Source organism: Ictidomys tridecemlineatus, chromosome 3 (assembly GCF_052094955.1).
Source record: "Ictidomys tridecemlineatus isolate mIctTri1 chromosome 3, mIctTri1.hap1, whole genome shotgun sequence".
In the NCBI taxonomy this organism is placed as follows: Eukaryota; Metazoa; Chordata; class Mammalia; order Rodentia; family Sciuridae; genus Ictidomys; species Ictidomys tridecemlineatus.
The window spans coordinates 148284258-148306325 of record NC_135479.1 but is presented as its reverse complement, the minus strand read 5'-3'; the positions used below and the strand labels follow the sequence as shown (position 1 = coordinate 148306325).

Genomic DNA, 22068 nt, shown 5'->3' with positions numbered 1-22068 from the left:
ATGACCCAAATAACTTCTAAAGTTTTGTTAATTGCAAAACAGGAGTACTCACGGATAGCCAAGGAAGAGGAGATTAAGTACTGAATGGCTTCGAAAGAGATTGACTAGGGTCCAACAAAGTACCCATCCACACAAAGTGAGAAGCACCAAGCGAGCTGATATCAGAACCATGTAGTGAATCATAGATGCTGCACCCGCCTTGGTGGCCTGAAAGTTTAGAAGCACCAAAGGTAAATTTTATAAATTATCTTATTTAAAAGCAATGTAACATAAATAAGGGTAGTAGGTTTAAATGGAAGCTAAACTATATCAAAAAAAAAAAAGAAAGAAAAGAAAAAGAAAACTGTTTCATCCCACCTTATCTTCCTAATTCTTGAAAATTCAACTTTCTCCAGGCAATTAGTCATCTCCTCCTTGTACCCACACAGACCTGCTTTAACTTTTCATCATTATCATCTAATTTGTTTTCACTAGGGTTTCTCATCAAAGTATGGTCCATGGACCAGTCATCAGAATCACTTGAGTTGCTTATGAACATGTAAGTCCCTAACAACTTTTCTCTTTGAATGGAGGGGAAAAAAATTTGAGTCAAGGAATCTATATTTTAACAATCTCTCAGGCCATTTGTATGTATATACAGATGGAGAGCCAATAATTTATCTACCTTACTTCCTACCAGAATGCCAAGGGCCTCAATAGCAGCAAGAGTACTTCTATTTTTCTTTGAATTCTCACCTCTAATCTGCTTGCTGAGTTGACGTTTAAAATATTACAAAAATTTTACAAAATAATCACATCTTCTTTGACAGACCTCTATATGTTTAACTTTTGCACATACAAAAATAATGTGTAGGGCTGGGGTTGTAGCTCAGTGGTAAAGTGCTTGCCTCGCATGTGTGAGGCCCTGGGTTCAATCCTCGGCACCACATTGAAAATAAATAAATAAAAATAAAATATTGTGTCCATCTATAACTAAAAAAATTAAAAATAAAATAATGTATAAATACTTCTAATTCTTTATATCATCTCTCAAATATTCTTCTTAAATCCTAAATCTTTAAAACCGACCAAATATAGTAAGAAAATATATTTGTCAAAACATAAAACTTACAAATTAGAATAAAAATATTAAAAAAAAATCCACCATAAAACTTGTGGTCCCATAAAACTACAGGGAGAGCCTGTTGCACAGCACATGCCTGCAATCCCAGCTACTCAGAGGCTAAGGCAGGAGGATCATTCAAGCCCAGGAGTCAGAGGCCAGCCTGGACAACATAAGTAACACCACATCTCAAAAAAATAAATAAATAAATAAAAATAAATAATGATTAAATAAAGCTGGAAATTCTTCTTGCCTAGTGACATCACAGCTGCCATAACATCAAAGCACATACTATTACTGATGTGTTTGTGGTAATGCTGGTGTAAACAAACCTACTGTGTTTCCAGTCCTATATAGTAAGTACTTAATACTTGATAATGAAACAAACAACTATAGTTGCCTATTACTATTACTTGTTTATGTACTTACTATATTTTTAATACACTAAAAAAAAAAAAAAAAAGTTTACTATAAAACACCATACTGTGTAACTCTGGCAGCAAATTTACACAGCTTGCATTTACCACAGCTCTTGATCACATCAAGAGGCCACAAGGAATGATTAAGTTATGATATCCAGGTTTGTGTCAATATGCTCTATGATGTTTGCACAATGAGGATATCACCTAGTGATGTCTTTCTTGTCTCTATAGTTAGGTGACACATGACTGTTTGTGTGTGGGGGGGGATAATACAAACTATAGAGACACATAGTATATATGGGTACTTCAAAATGTGAAGCAGTTAAACAAATACCATAATAAACTGCTTAAGCCTCAAACTATGAAAAAGACCCAAGCTGTTCTCAGTCACAGCATGGCAAATAGTTCTATATCACTCCCCTGATAGGTACCTCATACCAATGTACCTTGTATTTTAAAGTCTAGGGAAGTTACGTAAGCCCTGGAGTTATTCTATTACTTCTATTCTCAAAAGTACAAGGTTAGAAATAAAAGACTGTTTCTGCTCCATGCCAGCAGAGCAGCAGAGTTTGATTTTGTCTTATTCTAGAACCTACATTCTTTAACCACTCACTGTGCTATATGTGACAGACCCTGGCGATACAGTGGTAACCAAGACAAATAAGAACTTATCTTTATGAAGCTACCCAGCCAAGAAAAACACATACTAAACTTAAATTTGGACAATTATTTTTATAATGTGATGAGTGTTACAGGAAAAGCGTAAGTTATCAGGAGAATAAGTAATAGGAGACCCTACTTGGGAAGGCTTTCTTTAGAAAGCAATATTTGTTTTGAAACCTAAAAGACAAATAAGAGCTAGTCAGGTTAGAAAATTATTCATAATACTATAATAAATACATTTAAATATATATGTACATAAATCATATATATATATATATATATATATATATATATATATATATATATATATACACACACACATATATATATATACACACACACATTAGAAGGAAATAAAACCAAAAATGTGATTCTCAGTAATGAAGTTGTAATTTTCAATTTTCTGCTTTACATTCTAGTGTCTAACAATCTTAATCTTTTCAATAAAATATACTGTTTTTGTATTAGAAAAACAATACAAAAGGTGTGCTAGGGAACACTTGTATTCCCATCAACTCAGGAGGCTAAGGTAGAAGGTTCTTAAGTTCAAGGCCAGCCTCAGCAACTTAGTGAGGCACTATCTCAAAAGAAAAAAGGACTGGGAATGTAGCTGGGGTAAAGCACCCCATACCAAACAAACAAATAAAAATAAAATAAAATAAAAACTTTTTTTTTTAAGAGAGTTGCCTCAAGTTGGTAAAATAGTTGGATTTATTTTTAGTCTTGTGTAGAAAGTACACAGAAGCAGTGTTAGCTAGGAGGTGAATAAACAAAAGTCTAGCTAGGCAGAGAGGTGGTTGTCCAGCTGAATTCTCCAGCTGAATATTTATCTTTCAAATTAATTACCTCCAGCTCTCCTTAAAACATGGTCTTTCTCAATCAGGCATGGTGGCACATGCCTATAATATCCCAGCGGCTTTAGAGGCTAAGAAAGGAAAATTGTGAGTTCAAAGCCAGCCTCAACAATAGCAAGGCATAAGCAACAAAGTGAGACTCTGTCTCTAAATAAACTACAAAATAGGGGTGGGATGTGGCTCAGTGGTCAAGTGCCCCTAAGTTCAATCCCTGGTACCCTCCCCCAAAAAAAGGTCTTTCTCAGGGTCACAATCTTTTCTGTGATATAAGAATGCAAACATATTTTAATGGAAGGAAAAAAAAGATTATGACGGGTTTAATAATTTAATTTAGATATATTAGGAAAGAATCACTATATAGCTGATTTTAAATTTTCAAATAGATAATATAACCACATCACTCAAAAGACAAATCCTAGAGTGCTAGTAGTGATTCATGCTGCTCCTGTCTCCCAGCCACCAGCAGTCCATTATTACTCCATATCTCTTTCCAGGGACAAGTTATTTGTATATAAACAAATACATTTTGCTCCCTCTATCTGCCTTTTTATGGAGGGGGGGGTACTGGGGATTGAACCCAGGGACACTTTACCATTAAGCTACATACCTAGTTCTTATTTTTAAATTTGAGATAAGATCTCACTAAGTTACTGAGAGTACCACTAAGTTGCTGAAGCTAGCAAATTTATCTTTCTGCCTCAGCCTCCTGAGCTGCTGGGATTAAAGGTGTACACCACCACATCCAGCAAACAAAATGCTTTTTAAACAGTGTTTAAAATAAAGTAGGAAGCTAGGTGCAGTGATGCACACCTGTAATTCCTGCAATTTGGGAGGCTGAGTCAAGAAATTCACAGTTTGAGACCAGCTCGAGTGACTTGATGAAATCTTATCTCAAAATAGAATAAAAAAGGCCGGGGATGTAGCTCAATGGTAGAGTACCTGCCTAGCATGCACTAGGCCCTGGGTTCAATCCTTAGTACCATACACACACTCAAAGGCAATAAAATGCTTCAAGTTATAGACTTTGTAGCAACAAGGTAGAAACTATAGTTATGAAGGGTTTACACATTAACATGAAGCAACTAAACTGACTTATGCCAATACCATTTCTAAGCAACTGAAGAGATGAAACATAATAATTTCCTGCCTGTTTTAACAGATGTAAACAACAAATCCATTCTATTCTTCTAAAGAAAGTTCTTTCTCAATATATCCAAAAATAAGTACCTGTTTTCATCACCTAAATACTGAACCTGAGAGAAAGGCTGAGTTACATCCTTTCCTACCAGGAGAAACAGTTCTCTACCAATACTACCACTATTTTCCAGTTATCTTAATGGCTTTTAGATCATGACTTAACATCTTCAATTATCTGTAATCACAGGAATCAGAGCTTATACTCACAAAGGCTTCTGTGTATGTTTTGGAAGAAAAAGTAAACTCTCGATTTTCATTACAGTAACTATTCATTTAAAAATTTCAAACTGAAATATAATTTCCAAGATTCAAATTATTAGCTGCTTTAGCTAAGTTAACATTTTTGTTTTCATAAACACTTATAGGGTACAATATATAAAATCTTATGAAAGTACATTTTTCTCTCTCGCTGGAGTTTATATGAAAAATGATACCCAAAGCCAAATCTACCAGCAACTTTTAAATTAATAAAATAATTTAATGTTCCAAATCTTTCCTCCTCTGTCCAGTAAACTTATTTTCTAATCTTGTGATTACTCCTAGGCAAATTTTAACATTGCCTTTTAAAAATTTTAACTTTTAATAAATTTAAATTCTAAGTTTTAATAAATACAAACCAATCAACCTGGGGCACTTTCACTGAGCCACATCCCCAGCCCATTTTATTTTTTATTTTCAGGCAAGATCTCACCAAGTTGCTTAGGGCTTCACTAAATTGTTGAGGCTGGTCTCAAACTTGTGATCATCCTGCCTCAGCCTCCCAAGTTGCTGGGATTACAGGTGTGCACCACCTCACTTGGCTACAAATGTTTTTTTTTTAGGAAATTTCACAAATGACATTTAAACCATTTCAAGTGAATGTTATCTAAAATTGAATTTATCCTATTTCCCTAGAACTATTAAAATTAAAAAAATTATGCCCCAAAATCCAGAAATTTAAATTAAACTCCTACAAATTCAATATCTAATAGTTCTTGAGTTATTGCACCTTTGAATTTTAAATATATTGCAGGAAACCATTTTTTTTAAAGTATTGGCACACAGGGCTGGGGATGTGGCTCAAGCGGTAGTGCGTTCGCCTGGCATGCGTGCGGCCCGGGTTCGATTCTCAGCACCACATACAAAGATGTTGTGTCCGCCAATAACTAAAAAATAAATATTAAAATTCTCTCTCTTTCTCTCTCTCCCTCTCTCACTCTCTCTTATTATGATAGCTGTGTTAGACTCTTTGATAATTCCTACTTCTGAACCATCTTGGGGTTAGCACGTATTGATTCTTTTTTTTCCTTTACAATTGATCTGATTTTCCTGGTTCTTCATGTGTTGAATAACTTTGGTTTGTATTATGGATATTTTGAATAACATGCTATGAGACTCTGGTTCTGTTAAAACCCACTGGAGTGAACGCTGCCAGGTGATAATCAATGAGATGAAAATTCTATAAAAGAAACAAAGAATGTCATCAAAAAGAAATACAATGTTTATCAAGCTGAACTACTACACAAACAGAGGTTTGCTCCCTCAAAAGATCTTCCTTAGTTCATCCTACCCTTACAGAACACAGAAATTTGAGAGATCATAAAGAGACTGCCTACCTTGCACCTCTCCTTTTGTGACTTATTGCTTAGACTTTCCAAACACTGTTTTAGACTATCTAGAAAGTATTACTATCCTTTTTTTTGAAACTCTACTATATTAAAAGAAAAAGATAGATTTGAGTTAACAAGTCATAACCCAAAGTATTATGACAATAATAATTCATCTAAACTAACTGATTTATTATGTGTCAAATTAAATCAGTCAGGATTCATAGTTTTTAGGAGTTACTGTGGTTGTTTCTTTATTCAAACTTATGTTAGTCTAACTGTGCATCAACTAAACTACTAGTTGGTACATCAATTATATTTATTTAATCTTTATAATTATTTAAAAATATGCCTTACATTTGATCTCCTCTATAAAATTAAACCATTACTTAGATGTCATATATAGTTCCTTTGTTATACATACGTGTGTGTATACATATATACATATATATACACATATAAATATATGTATACACATACATATATATAAAACTGTGATAATAGCAAACAAAATCGTTAGTAATAATATCTTAGAAACCAATGAAATCGAGATATATTTTCCTCTTGATGGTCAAAGGGCTTGCAGGTTTCTACATTTTCTTCCCAAATGAAAACCTGAATTTTTCAATTAATTAATTCAATAAACTAAATATGCCAGGTACTCTTCTTTTTTTTGGGGGGGTGGGGGGGTACCAGGGATTGAACTCAGGGGCACTTGGCCACTGAGCCACATTCCCAGCCCTATTTTCTATTGTATTTAGAGACAGGGTCTCACTAACTTGCTTAGTGCCTTCCTTTTGCTGAGGGTGGCTTTGAACTCATGATCCTCCTATCTCAGCCTCCCCAGTTGCTGATATTATGGGCCCAGCCAGGTACTAGTCTCAAACAAAAATCAAGGTTATTTTTCTCTTGGCAATGGAAATGGTAGAGATTATTACTTGTTTCTTCTACCATCATAGTAGAATTTAACAAGGCACTGCCTCCTTGGGTTCCTTGCCCAAACTCCCTTGCAAAAAACTACTTCTAGTCAAGGATGAATGAAGTATATAGTTTCTATACTCAATAAACTTACAATCCAGGTAGGGGGAAAAATACATAAATATATATATATATATATATGTAAATAAAAATAAATCTGGCACTAAGTCATTACAATTCTTAAAGAAACAGAGACTCTAATCACATATTAAGTATATATGTGATCAATACTTAATATCACTTGGTTGTTCCTGAAATTAACTTAACACTTTTCTTTTTAAAGTACATTAAAAGAAAAAAAAAAAAACCTACAACATATTTTTATGTATTTCAGCAGAAAGAAAAGTCTTAATAGCTAATCCTAGGAACAATCAAGTGACACAAGTATTGAACTCAGGAGTGCTCTACTACAACTACATCTCCAGCCCTTTTTATTTCTTATTTTAAGACAGTTGCTGAGGCTGGCCTTGAATTTACAATCCTTCTGCCTTGGTCTCCTGAGTTGCCAGAATTACAGGAATGCACCACCATGCCCAACTCCTTTCTCATATTATCTTGAAGATTTGGGACCACATTTCCTTTTCTATGTCTATCACATTAGAAAGGTTTTCAGATTTTTTGTGAGTCCCAAACACACATACAAAATGTTCAGAACAAAAGTACTCTTTGCCCCAAAGAATATCTCTATCACCCATCCAAATCTGCCATTGCCAATCACATACATGTAAGTCATCTGACTAGCCTTTTAGATATTTTATATGCTCATCTATGGAGAACCTTCTTTGTATCAAGATAATCAGGGCCAGGGCTGAGGTAGTGGCTCAGTGGTAGAGCATTCGCCTAGCACGTGCGAGGCCCTGGATTCAATCCTCAGTGCCACATTAAAAAATAAATAAGTAAAATAAAGTTATAGAAAAACTGATTAAAAATATTTAAAAAAAAAAGATTACCAGGGCTCTCCTATATAAATGAAGAGAAACCAGAAGAAACCTACAACATGTTTTTTAAGTTCTTCAGAAATAGCTAGTTTCCATCTCAATTTTATTTTGTAAAAGAATTCAATTTCATTCAAGTTAACAATGCACCCAGTTAAAGTACAATATTTTCTTGCTTCTCTTATAGTTATGAGTGGACATATGGAAATGATGGGAGCCTGAACTGTAAGAAACTCTCCTTTATAAATGCCCTATGCTCTTTTACCTTTATGGCTGATAGTAATGAACTACAGCCACCTTAAAGGCCATATGTTAGAAAATAGCAGTCTTTACCACCCTGGGTCCCGTGACTGACCACATGGAAGAATTCCTACCAACCAGGACAACTGTCTAGACTGTTATATGTTAGAAACATTATACAATTTTTGGCTTATTTGTTATAGAAGCTACCATTATCCTAATTCAGTCATTTAAAAGGTAAAGCTGCTAGAATTTAATCATAATGACAAGTTAACATTACATGTTACACTTTCTCTATCCCATGTTAAACAAATTTAACTTCTAGCCAAGGATGGATAAAGTATATAGTTCAAATTTAACATGGGATAGAGAAAGCTAGATATGGAAACTTTTCTGCAATATTATTACAATAAATTATTTAAATGTTTTCTGCATTTTGATTTATACTTCAACAATCTTATCATGAAGTTTTATTTCTAAAAAGTAATCTGATGTTTATTAGAAAACCAGTTTTTAGAAAAAAAATTATTAAGAACAAAATTTACCTGAGTGACATAAAAAATTTAGAGGCCTATGACGACTTACCAGTGAAGTACAAGAGGCAGGATGATTGTAAGGATACCACCACACGGTTTTATAGATGTTGATGTACTGAATGAACAGAGCAACCAAAAGGTAGATGAAGAAAAGAAATTCAAAAAGCAGGCTCCCATCCACAGGCAAGTCAGGAATTTGGCAATGACGCACAGGACCTGGGGTGATTAAGGCTGTGATAGGTGGAACTGGAAGGCCAATAGTGCTACCATTCCTGAAAGAGAAAACTATGGTAAACTCAAATGGTGATATCCTTCATGTCAGAGCAAAGAGCCCCTTCTATCTCCACTACCTAACCTTAACTGATGGCCTCTCCAAGACTCTACTCTGGGATCCTTCCTCTACATATTGTCTCAATGATCTAAGATGCAACCATGATTTTCATTATCTTAGGCATACTGAAAAATAAAATTTATCTTTATATCACAGCAGAGTTTTAGACCCCTATTATGCAACTACCTTCGAGACATCTGTGTTCCTCCTCCGACAGTCCTAACCCTAGTTCGTGGCCCACCCTGTTAGCAGCCCAAATCAGGATCCTAGAACATTTCTTCTTCCACTCCATATCCAATCACTTTCTAAAGAACTGGATTCAACTCAGGCGTAGTGGCATTTGCCTAAAATCCCAGTTACTCAGGAGTCTAAGGCAGGATGATTGCAAGTTCAAAGCCATGCTCAGCCATTTAGAGAGGCACTTAGCAACTCAGTGACACCCTGCCTCTAAATAAAATATAAAAAAGGGTTGGGGATGTGGTTCAGTTGTTAAGGCTCTTGGGTTCAATCCCTGGTATGAAAAACAAAACAAACAAAAACTGGGAATGTAGCTCAGTGGTAAATTACCCTTGAGTTCAATCCTCACTACTGCAAAAAGAAAAATAAAGAATTGAATCCTATTTCACAAAATTTTCTTCAACTGTATCCTCCCTTCTCAATCCACTGTTTCAGTTCAAGCATTCACCAATTTTCATCTAAATTACTGGCAGTAATCCTCCTAAATTCAACTCTATCTTCACCAAACCCACCAAGCTGCCCTTAGGGATCTTTCTAAAGTGAAACTGGTAGTGTTACTGTCTTATTCTTACTGTTTTTGTTTGTTTTTTGTTGTTGTGCTGGGGATTAAACTCAGAGCCTCAGTGGTAGAGTGCTCGCCTGGCATAACAGTGTTACTCTCCTCCTCTCTTTACTGCAATTAGGATAATATCAAAAAACTTTTGAGTATGTTCTATGAAGCCCTCTGTTTAACATAGTAGTCTCCCCACATATCACTCCTCCACATGCACCTACGATACTCATGCTACGTGCTGTCTAGAACATATGTTCTATTTTACTGTGCACTTTTATTCCCTTGAAATGAAATATCCCCCATAATTATACTTTCCTTAACTTCTCACACACACATTTACTGAAAAAATCACTCCAAACCTTTTTTCACTCATTATTCAAAACTTTTAAGGGGTTTGGGGGTACAGCTTAGTGGTAGAATGCTTGCATGTATGAGGCTCTGGGTTCAATTCCCAGTACCATGAGCACACACACAAAAACTAAATAAATAAATGGCTCTTCAGCTCTTCAAACACATCCTCTGTGAAGCTTACTCCGACTCCCTCAAACTTATTCATCTCTCCTTTGTGCCACCATCATATATGTGTAAAGTCTTTATTATTGCGCTTTTCATACTATAACATAATTTTTGTACACATCTATAACTTGGCTATCAGACCATAAACCTAAGGCCAGAAACTACTTTTCTTAGTTCACTGCAAATATATACTTTTAGGTTGAGACAGCAAAAGACCAATGCACTCATGAAAAACAGACAACTCTTAACACAAAAACAAACATATAGAAGTATTAATCCCTATTTTGTTCTTTCTTCTAAGCTCACTTATAGGCCAGAAACAGCTAGACTATTTGAAGTGACAGATAGGGATAAAGAATAAACTTTCTATTGTTTATATGCACAGGATAGTTTCAGAGATCTAAGGTCTACTATTGTTTATACAACAAGGAAAGTAGACTCAATTCCCAGTGACTCAGGAAGCTGAGATAAGATTGTAAGTTTAAAGTCAGTCTCAACAACTGAGACCCTGTCTCAAAAGAAAAAAATAAAAAGGACTTGGGATGCAGCTCAGTAGTAAAGTGCCCCGAGGTTCAATCTCCAGTAAACCCGACTCTAAAAAAACATATTTAAGATAAGGAACAATAGTAGCATTACTTTCTTCTCTAAAATTTCCAAATATAGAATTCTAGCGTGGGTATGTGGGACTTATAGTACTTTAAGCAACTCATGGGAATATGAGCTCTGCTCATTCTGAATAGTTAAGAATACTATGACTTGAATGCACAGGATTAATGCCAGCAGCCAATCTACTGCCTCACTCCAGTTAACTGTAAGATACTGAAATAAAAATTTCTGATGAGATGTTACAATGTTAAAAGCCTCCAATCTAAACAAACTAAAAATCTTATTCAACTTCAGTCAAAAAATAAGGAAAAAAATAGGGAAAAAATAAGGAAAGTATGATAAACTGTCATAATTTTTGAACTCAGGGCTTCGCATATGCTAGGCAAGCTCTGCCGCTGAGCAACACCCCAGCCCACTTTAAAATTTTGAGACAGGGTCTCTTTAAGTTGCCCAGGTTGGCCTCAAACTTGTGATCCTCCTGCCTCAGCCTCCTGAGTAGCTGGGATTATAGGCATACGCCAGCATACCTGGCTCTCTGTTATGATTTAAGAGTTTAAAAAAAGATTATAAAAATGTTTCCACGTAAAGCAGACTTGCTTTCTGGAACATACATGCTTCTGCCATTAACAAACTCAACAAAATACTGGAATTAAAAAAATATAATCAAAACAAATGTACAAAAGCTCTACACTTGTAATACACTCTATAAATTTGGCTATTAAACTTGAAGCCAGAAGACCAAACAGACATAGGTCAAACAAAGTGATTCAAAGCACCAGTTGGAAAAAAAGAAATCATGCCTATGTAAAGATAACTGATGAGATTAAGTGTTCTCCATCTAACTGATAAAGTTCAAAGCTGGAGAGGGAAAATATCAAAGTTCTTTAAATAAACAAATAAGTGAATAAATACACAATGCCTACATGTATTAAAATATCATACTATATTCCATTTAGGTATAATTACTGAGTCAATAAAAAATTAAACTTTTAAACAGAGTTGACCAATATATATCTCAAAAAAATAGTTACAGAAGTATTATTTAGAAAAAATATTATTTTTCTAACATGTTATAAAAATAGATCCAAGAATCTATTCAGGATGCACTTAATTCAAACAGCAACAAGTTGTGACTACACATTTGAAATGTTGTCCACCAGGAAAGCTCATTAGAAGGTTTTTATTGTGAAGGCTGATTACATAGGCATCCTTTCCTACCAATACAAATTCTAGACTCCCCAAAGAAGGAAGGTATTCAGTGTAGCTTTCCTTAAAAAGCCCTGCTTACAAGGCTTGCATCTGGGAACAGTTCCTTCCATTGATATAAAATTTTCCTTAAAATAAGAACAGGTCAACAGGGCATGGTGGTGCACACCTATAATCCCAGCAGCTCAGGAGGCTTAGGCAGGAGGATCTCAAGTTCAAAGCCAACTGCAGCAATAGCAAGGTGCTAAGCAACGCAGTGAGACTCTGTCTTTAAATAAAATACAAAATAGGGCTGGGGATGTTACTCAGTAGTAGAGTGACCCTAGTTCAATTTCCAGTACTAGACACCCAAAAAGAAGAATGGGTCACTGTGGATGAACTATATAAAAAATGGTGGTTTATACTGGACATCTGCTTTATCCTTGCAGCAGGCTTTAGACTGGTCCTTATGGAGTCATGAGCAGCACAATTTAAGTATGCAAATGGATAAAGCAAGAAAGATTCAAAGATTTACCCGGGTGATAGCTCAGTTGGTAGAGTACTTGCCTAACACATTTGAGACAATGGGTTTGATCCTCAGCACCACATAAAAATAAAATAAAGGAATTATGTTCAACTACTATAAAAATATTTTTAAAAAAAGATTCAAAGGGATAAAGAGAAATTAGAAGAGACAGAGAAAACAGTGGTATTTGGACATGTTTGGTGATATTATCAGAAAATATATGCAAGGACTAAACAAACAAAACTTCAAACAAGTAAAAATCTCCCTGTAGGAACTCTCTATGAAACTCACAAACACAGTACTTTTTTTTTTTTTTAAGCTTTGGGGAGTGAAACCAAGAGCACTCTATAACTGAGCTATTATCACCAGCACTTGTTATTTTAATTTGAGACAGGGTCTCACTAAGTTACCTAGTTTGGTCTCAAAACTTATGATCCTCCAGCCTCAGCCTCCAGAATACCTGGGATTATAATTGTGTACCATCAGCTACACCTTTCTTTTTTAAAAAGACATGTTATCTAAGAACATTTGCAAAAACAAATCCTGGCTGGGCATGATGACACACACCTGTAATCCCAGCAACTAGGGAAGTTGAGGCAGACGTATCCCAATTCGATGCCAGCCTCAGAAACTTAATGAGACCCTGTCTCAAAAAAGATTGGGATATAGCTCAGTGGTAAAGTTCTGTGGTTCCATCTCCAGTACCAAATAAATAAATCTGGGGGTATGACTCAGTAGTAGAGAGCCACCAGCTTTAATCTATAGAACCCCCCCCCCAAAAAAAAAGAATGAAAAAAACAAATGAACAACAATGCCCTATTCCCCAAAGGTAGAAAATACAACAGGCAACTTTTGGAATTCAATCTTTCAAAGTAGCTCCTCAACATTCTCAAGTTTAACTTCACCACTTTACCAATTAGGCCACAAAATCTACCAAACAGGCAACCAGGGGCAAATGCTTTGTTCTCCAATTGGCTATGTCATGCAGAATCAAATATATCAAAATTATACCATTTTTAAGAAACTCAATTTCTTTCTTCACTACCCTACAGATACTCCAAAAGTGATTTCTCTCATATGGACACACTTTCTTTGTAAACGTTTTTTCTAAAGCTATATTCTAAGCTATCTAACATTTCCTTTATTTATATATTTTTATATCTCTACCCCAGGTTTTATACAATAACCTATTCCAACCAATCCAGCCAATTCCATCTCATCAAAAAACAAAGATATGTTGGGCATGGTGGTGCATGCCTGTAATCCCAACAGCTTGGGAGGCTGAGACAGGAGGATTGAGTTCAAAGCTAGCCTCAGCAAAAAGCAAGACACAAACAACTCAGTGAGATCTTGTCTATAAATAAAATACAAAAAAAAAAAAAAAAAAAAGGGCTGAGGATGTGGCTCAATGTTGTGTGCCCCTGAGTTCAATCCCTAGTATCTCTCCACACACATCCACAAAAAGAAACAAAGATATTCTAAAAAGAACAAAAAAGAAAAGAAATAGAAATTGGGCATGGCACACTCCTGTAATCTAACTACTCAAGAGATTCAGGCAGAAGGATCGAAAATCTGTCGCCAGATTAGGCAATTTCAAGATCTAGTCTCAAAATAAAGTTAAAAACAAAACAAAACTGGGAATGTAGCTCAGTACCTGCCTAGCATATTTAAGGCCCTGAGTTCAATCTCCAGTACCAGAAACAAACAAACAAAAACCACACAGAAACTTTTTTCCAAAATAATCTCTTAAGGTAAACATGTTACAAAATAATCATTCAATAAAAGTCTCAATTTTTCAAACTATGAACACTTTAATCAGTTGAAATATTTGTTCTTACACACACACACACACACACACACACACACACAATCTCAAATTAATTGCAAAAGAATTATGTTATCTTAGCAGCTCAGGAGGCTGAGGTAAGAGGATCCCAAGTTCAAAGCAGACTCTCAGCTTAGCAAGGCCCAAAGCAACTCAGGGTCTCAACCCTGACTCTAAATAAAATACAAAAAAGGGCTGAGAATGTGGCTCAGTGTTTAAATGCCCAGGAGTTCAATCCCCAGTACCAAAAATAATAATAATAATTTAAAACACTATATGTTAAAGAAGAGGGAAGGGGCACCAGGGATTAAACCCAGGGGTGCTTTACCACTGAGTTATACCCCCTGCTCATTTTATTTTGAGGCAGAGTCTCACTAAGACCTTGATCATATAATAGTGCAGCAATGCACTGATCAATTGTATGAACAAGAAATTTTTGCCAGCTATTTTCTACTTCCTCCCTAAACAGAGTTTTTTTCATCTCAATTTAATTTTCAGAGCTGTTAGTATCATTTCATCTTTCAAGCCCTCCTGACATATTTGTATACTTCTTCTTGGACTGATCTCCCACTTCCTGACTTTATAACCTTAGTTCTACACAATCTTTGAAATTTGTTCTGGTGGGCTGGTAGTGTGGCTCAGTGACAAGTGCTTGCCTATTACATGCAAGCAATTCCCATCACCATACCAAAAAAAAAAAAAAAATTAGTTTATTTTTATTTCAGTGGAACTTTCCCTGAAATTCTAGTTTAAAGAAATTTTGAAATTTTATTTATTTATTTTTGGTACTCAGGATTGAACCCACTGCTGCACTGCTACATGATCAAGCCTTATGATGATGTGTTACCCCACATAAGATTAGAAATAATTCATCCTGCCAGGTGTGGTGGCACATACCTGTTAATTCCAGCTACTTGAGAGGTTGAGGCAAGATGATCAAATGTGAAAGGCTAGCTAGTCCCATCAACTTAGCTAGACCCTATCTCAAAATAAAAATATAAAGGGTTTGGGATATAGCTCAGTGATAGTGTACCCTTGGGTTCTATCCTTAGTACTGTTAAAAAATAAAAGAAAAAAAGAAAATTCATCTTAGACTGGGGTGTAACTCAGTGATAACTAAGCAAATGCAAAGCCCTGGGGTCAATACTCAATACCTTCAAAAAAGAAATCGTTCATCCTAATTTCTGAAAATTAGGAACTTTGTAATATATTTATATTAAAAGACCAAATTTTTTATTCTCATATAACATGACACAAATCTTGAGATGTTTATTTAGGCTACAGCTAACAGTTTATTAATATTAAGCAGTTTTCTGACAAAATAATTTTTGAAACCCTTGAAGAAATCTGACTTATAATTTATTTTATTTTATTTTAAGTATTTTGGAGTGGAGAGTGAAATATTTATTATTTATTTATTTTTAATGTGATGCTGAGAATCAAACCCAGTACCTAATATGTTCAAGGCAAGTGTTCTACCGCTGAGCTACAGCCCCAGCCCTGACTTATAATTTTAGAACTTCATGTTAGCTGTCAATTTTAATTTGCCCTCAAAAAATAAAAATAATGACAATAAGCAGATAAACCATCACATTTGCCAGATGTGGTGGCACATGCCTGTAATCCCAGAGACTCAGGAGGCCAAGGCAGAAGATGATAAATTCCAGGCCAGCCTCAGCAACTTAGTAAGCAGCATCTCAAAATAAAAAAATAATTTTAAAAGGGCTGGGCTCAGTGGCAGAATGCCCCTGGGTTCAAACGCTAGTACTAAAAGGAAAGGACTCCAAACCATCGCATTTGCCCTGTACTTTCATCCACTTGTCCCTTCTTCTAATAGCTAAAAAGGTGATGATTAGGGCTGGCAATGAAACTCAGTTGCAGAGCCCTTGCCTACTTATATGCAAGGCCTTGGGTTTGATTCTCAGTAACACACACACACACACACACACACACACACACACACACACACACACACAAGTAATGACTAGAATTTGGATTATCAGTCATAAGAATAGGGCTTTGTTTACTTCATGAGTCCATATCATCTCTCTCTCCAAAGTATGCTAAAATGCTAAGCTTTCCGTCTTAAAAAGGCAGAATTTCTACCTCAGTGTCAAAGAATAAAGCTTGATAGGCAAGTATCTGAACACCATGATGATGTTTATGTTAGTCTTACTGATCACGGGATAGTACAGATTATGCATAGCTTTATTTCTTCTTTACCTGTTTCTCAAGCCTGTTCCATTGCCACAGCCCCCACCAACCAAAGTCTGTAAAGAAGGTAAAGCTGAACGGCTTAGCTGCTGCCGACTAGGGCCCCTCCTTCCACCGGGCATGTCCGGGAACCAGTCTGCTTCCAGTGCCACCTGTAGTTGCAACCCACGTTAATGGTTGTCAACCTGTTTCAACTCTGAACAACAACAAAAAATGTAAATATCAGTTAACTATCTTTAAAGTTGGCAATGTAACAAAATAACCAGAAAACTGAGTAAGTAGGCCTTGTAAAACCAGATTTTCAAACAAACACTCTCTGTGTCAATTACCTACTTTATTCTAATGAAAAGACTATTCAGATTCTAATGGGTCAGAATCCTAAATTTTGTCCAGTGTTGGGCAAGCTGCAATTTGTCTCTTTTGTCAGTTGACTTGTATCATATGAAAGATAGTACAGTCAGGTAAAATTTTACAAGACCACAATTTAAACATTTCCTATTTAATATTTCAGGTTAAGTAACTTGAAATACAGGAAGTTCATCACTGTCCATAATGTTAGGCTTTAGCCAGTGTGCCCCTGTAATCCCAGATACTCAGGAGGCTGAGGCAGAAGAATCACAAGAAGCTGAAACCTAAGAAAAGCCAATCTCAAAATTAAAATAATTGGGGCTGGGGATGAAGTTCAGTGGTTGAACGCTAGCCCAGCATGTGAGCGGTCCTAGAGGTCCTATATTCAATCCCCACCACAGCACCCATACTCAAAATTAGATTTTGTTATCAAGTGATCCTGTTCTGAGTTAACATGTACCACATGTAATCTGACCTTGATTGATTTAAAGTCTAAATTAGTTTCTTCATCAGGAAAAAAAGGGTTCCCTGTTCTATGGTGTTTTGTCAGGACTGCTGAAGATGGGAAAAAGGGGACCTATAGGCCCTTAAACTCTTTAAAAAAGTAAATTGTTCAAGTGGTATCTCCTCCACATGTTAGAGCAAAAGTACCAAAATGAACTCAAGTGGATGCCTACTTCAGGAAAACGGGTAACGTCATTTTGAAATTACAAGATTATAAGGCAAGTAACAAAGATCCTCACTGAAAAGAATTGGTGTCCTCACCAAACTAAGGCAAAAATCATAGTTCCGCCAATATGAACACCAAATGTTTCCTAAAACAGTACAACCAAAAACTGAAGAATCACACGCTGGAAAAACCCTGATCTTCAAAACACTACTGCAGATTGATTTGATGTTCCCTATTCCTAACAGCCTTCGGCTGCACACTAACAAACCCAAGGGAGAAACAGCATTCAAACTGTTGGGTGTAGGGGTCGCTGGTTCTTGCTCACCAAAAAAAGGGAAAGAAAAATGAGGGGAACACTGGGAGAGAAGAGAGAATATGAGATGTGGGGAGGTAGATGGCGAGAAACCACAAACTTCAAGAGACCAGCCCCTAAAAGAAGACGACAAAGCGGTCCCCGTCGCCCACCCGAGAGGACGAAAGCAGACCCGGGACAGTCAGACACGGCAGCGAGGTAATACTCACGCATGGAGGAGGCCCGGCCAGTGGGGCGGGATCCCTGGGCGGAGGAGGTGGCTTTAAAGACTGGACCCCAGGCAAGATAACTAGCTCCCGGCGTTAAAGCTCTCCAAGCCAGCTGCCTGTATGCAGGCTGTCCCCGCCTGGAGGGCTGAAGCAGGGCGTCCAGGTTTCAGGCCGCTAGACCCAGACCCAGACCTAGACCCCGAGTCAGTGGCAGAGCTAAAACTAGAACCAGAACCCAGCCCCGTCAGCACTCATCCTCAGCCTCCATTACCGCGGAGCTGAGCAGACGTGGCAGCGCACGGTGATGACGTCAGCTCCGCGACTGCTGCCCGCCCCAGTTACAGCGAGCCCCGGAACTGCACTCGCAGCAGGAGGAATGGACCTCCAGCCTCCGGTATGCGCTTGCGCAGTCATCCCACCTTCCCTGCGCGAGCTGGCGGGTGTATTTCCTACTCTGGCTTCGGCCGCCTAGTTGTTCTTATCTCACGTTGTACAACCACTAGCTCTGTACGAGTTGTTGTCCCATTCAAATAAGGACTGGGAGACGTCATCACTATCCTATTTAATATTTCAGGGGCTCAGTAACTCTTCAGCAGCCAACCTCGTGCTTACTGTAAAGGACTAGATTATGCTAGGATTAAAAAGTGTATACCACAGAAGCTCCGAGTCTAGAGGAAAGGACCAGATAGCGAGAAAACACAATAATTTGGGTTTATTACAATAAATGCAACGTTATTATATTCAAGGTCCAGATATAGTAAAATGAACTATCTCTAGTAATGAACTTGGAGATGGTGGTGGACTGAGTGCCAAACAGAGCTTCGTAGAGAACTTGGGGTTTAAGCCAAGACTCCATGAATGAGTAGGCAGTTTTGCAGGAGAATGGGGAGGAAGTGGCAGATAAAGAGGTAAGAAAGACTCAATGATACAGGTTGGGCTTAGCTTGCATCAGGCCTTAGGCTCAATCCTGATGAGCCAATAGTTTGGTATTAGAAGAGTAAGAGTAATAAAAGGAGCATTTATGTAAGACTTACCTACTCCACAAACATAATCTTTTAAGAGAAAGCCTCTGCCTGGCGCAGTGGCACAAGCCTGTAATCCCAGCTACTTGGAGGATCGCAAATTCTAGGTCAGACTAGGCAATTTAGTGAGACCCTGTCTCAAAAAATAAAAAGGGCTGGAGATGTACCTGAGCGGTAAAGCATCCCTGTGTTCAATTCTCAGCACTGGGTGGGGTGGGGATCTCCTTATATTGATCATATAATTACTTAACTTTTATTGAAGGTTGTTGCTGTGTCAGACACTAGACAAGTAACTTTACAGGTTTCATTTAAATCTCGTAGGGCTGGGCTGGGGATGTAGCTAAACAGTACAATACTTGCCTAGCATCTGTGAACCCGTGGGTTGAACTTTCAGTAGGGAGGAGGTGAGAGAGAGAAGTCTCACAAAGCTTTGGTAGTTGCTACCATGGTTTCCATTTCAGAGGAAAAGAAGTATTCTGTTAAAAATAACCCAGCTAACAGAGCCAGAATGACTACTAATCAAAACCACTAAAGATAGTAATATTCCCCAATATTTATAGTATCCTAATGTATCACAGGGCCTTCATTCATGAATATATAAAACCCAACATAGATTATTACATATTTTCATTATATTCACTTCTTGCCATAAGGAATTTTGTACATTTGCTGTTAACTGCTTCCTAACTTGCTACATTGAAACTCCTTTGATCTTTTCTGTTGGTTCACCAGCATCCTTCCTTCATTCAGCAATTAGTTATTTAGTGCCTACTGTGTACCAGACACTGTTAGTGATCAAGACAGGTACATCCCTTCCCTCCTGTAGCTTATATTCTAAAGAGGAAAATATTTAATATATAAAACAATTAGAAATTATAGGTATTATGAAAGAGACAAACAAGGGGCTGAGGGGGGATGTCTTTTTGAGGCAAAGATATTCAGTAAAAACCTGAAGGTTTGGAAGGAACCAGTAATGCAACAATGGAAGAGAAAGCTGTCTAGCTCAGAGCGGTGGTACACATTTGTAATCCCAGTGTCTCAGGAGGAGGAAGCAGAAAGATCACAAGTTTGAGGCCAGCTGGGGCAACTTAGTAAGAATCGACCTCAAAATTAAAAAAAAAAAAATTAAAGACTGAGAATGTAGTGAGTGGTACCATCTCTATACCCCCTAACACACTCTCTCTCTCTCTCTCTCTCTCTCTCTCACACACACACACACACACACATACACACACACACACGAAAAGGAAAAGCAGTCCAAATAGAAATAGAAACAAAATTTATGCAGAGATCTGAGCACTTTTGTAAAGCAACCTACTGTATGACTAAATCATGATAATCAAAGGCAATGTAACATGAAATGAATTTGAAGACTCAGGCAAGTATTTTTAAACAACAATATTTGAGCCTGACCTTGTAGTACATATTGCTGAAAGCTTGCTCCTTGTCTCCGATGCCAATCCAATAGCGAGGACATGGTTTTGTGAAAAAGGAAAAAGAAGATTTATTACTTTGCTAGCAAAGGAGAAATGCAGGGGATTCCTATCCCAACAGCTGTGATTCTGTCATAAAAGTATGAAAGGGGGCTTTTATAGAGGTGATTCAGAGAAAATGAGATTAGGAAGGAGAAATAAGCAAGAAGTTTAAGGAAAAGAAGATCAGGGAGCAGAAGTTTTAGGAAAAAGAAGATTGGGGGAAAAGAAGAAAACATGTAAGTTTCACAGCCACAAGGAATATATATAGTCAAAGCATCAAGTGAACCCCTATTACATACAAACTTGCAATCCCAGCTACTGGGGAGGGTGAGGCAGGAGAATTACAAATTTGAGGCCAGCCTCCACAACTTAGTGAGACCCTAACTCAAGAAAAAAAGTAAATAAACCACAGTATTTGCTTTTGGGGAGAAGGGGGCACTGGGAATTGAACCCAGGAGCGCTATTCCACTGAGCTACATCCCCACGTTTGAGGCCAGCTTGGGCAACTTAGTGAGAACCAGTCTCAAAAAATGTCTGAGCATGTAGCTCAGTGGTAGAGCATCCATGGGCTCAATCTGCAGTACTCACCCCGACCCAACCAAAAAATAAAGGTAAACTATCTCCAGGGAAGCATTTGTTTTCTCTAATAGTTCTAAATTCCAGGGCACAAATTTGATTTTGGTACTTCCATGTAGTTCTGCAAAGCCTAAGGTTATTTATACAAGGATAAAGAACTATATGATCACTAATACATGCATACATAACCTATATCTGGTTAATATTAAGTATAATATCCAGTTTTATGTTGTCACCTGTCAAAAAATAAAGATCTAATTGGCTTTCATTAGTGAGCTATGAATCTGGCAGCATCTCATCTATGGTTGTTCTGGTGGCATCTTATCTATGAAAATAGTTGTTCTGGTGGCATCTCATCTATGAAAATAGTTGTTCCAAGATCTGAGCAGAGGTGGTTAGCTAAATAGGCAGAAAAAGGATGAAGAAATAAAGAATGAAAAGCAGGATGAAAGTTAACTTTCCTTAGAGGGTTAAAATAGGAACTTCTTTATTATGCTGGCCCACTAGACTGAGCTCTTTCTGATTGGTTGCTGTGAATCTCCTGTTTTGTTTTGTTTTGTTTTTTAAAGGAGACCATTTAAAGACCAGTTTGATTACTGGCATCTAGGTCAAGTGACTTCATTCTGATTTGGTCTGGTCAGTGCACACTGCAGGAGGTCAGTTCAAATAATGGCTTTTTGTGAATTTTATTTAACACCACTGATTTTTTTCTATGCCTAAGTCACCCACCTGTTATAAATTCCTATTACAAAGGGACCCGTAATAAACTATTTGCAATATTTGGAGATCTTGTTTTGTTTTTGCAGTTTGGGGACTAGAACCCAGGAGCATTCTGCCTCTGAGCTACCTTCCCAGCCCTTTATTATTTTTTATTTTGAAACAGGATCTTGCTAAATTGCTGAGGCTGGCCTTGAACTTTGGATTCTCCTGCATCAGCCTCCCTGGTCAC

At 37.1% G+C, this 22068-nt stretch overlaps 1 protein-coding gene across 1 annotated transcript in view; it reads right to left on the bottom strand.

Moving 5' to 3' along the window:
• Positions 1 to 21951, bottom strand: part of Tmem39a (transmembrane protein 39A) — a 30915-nt gene extending 8964 nt beyond the window's left edge. The window contains exons 1-5 of the mRNA XM_078041174.1: positions 20482 to 21951; positions 16516 to 16658; positions 8563 to 8785; positions 5635 to 5676; positions 53 to 234 (exon numbers count right to left, since the gene is read on the bottom strand). Of these exons, the coding sequence (XP_077897300.1) occupies positions 53 to 234; positions 5635 to 5676; positions 8563 to 8785; positions 16516 to 16658; positions 20482 to 20493 (602 nt within the window). The 5' untranslated portion in view covers positions 20494 to 21951. The remainder of the gene's footprint in view (positions 1 to 52; positions 235 to 5634; positions 5677 to 8562; positions 8786 to 16515; positions 16659 to 20481) is intronic.
• Between the last annotated feature and the right edge of the window lie 117 nt (positions 21952 to 22068).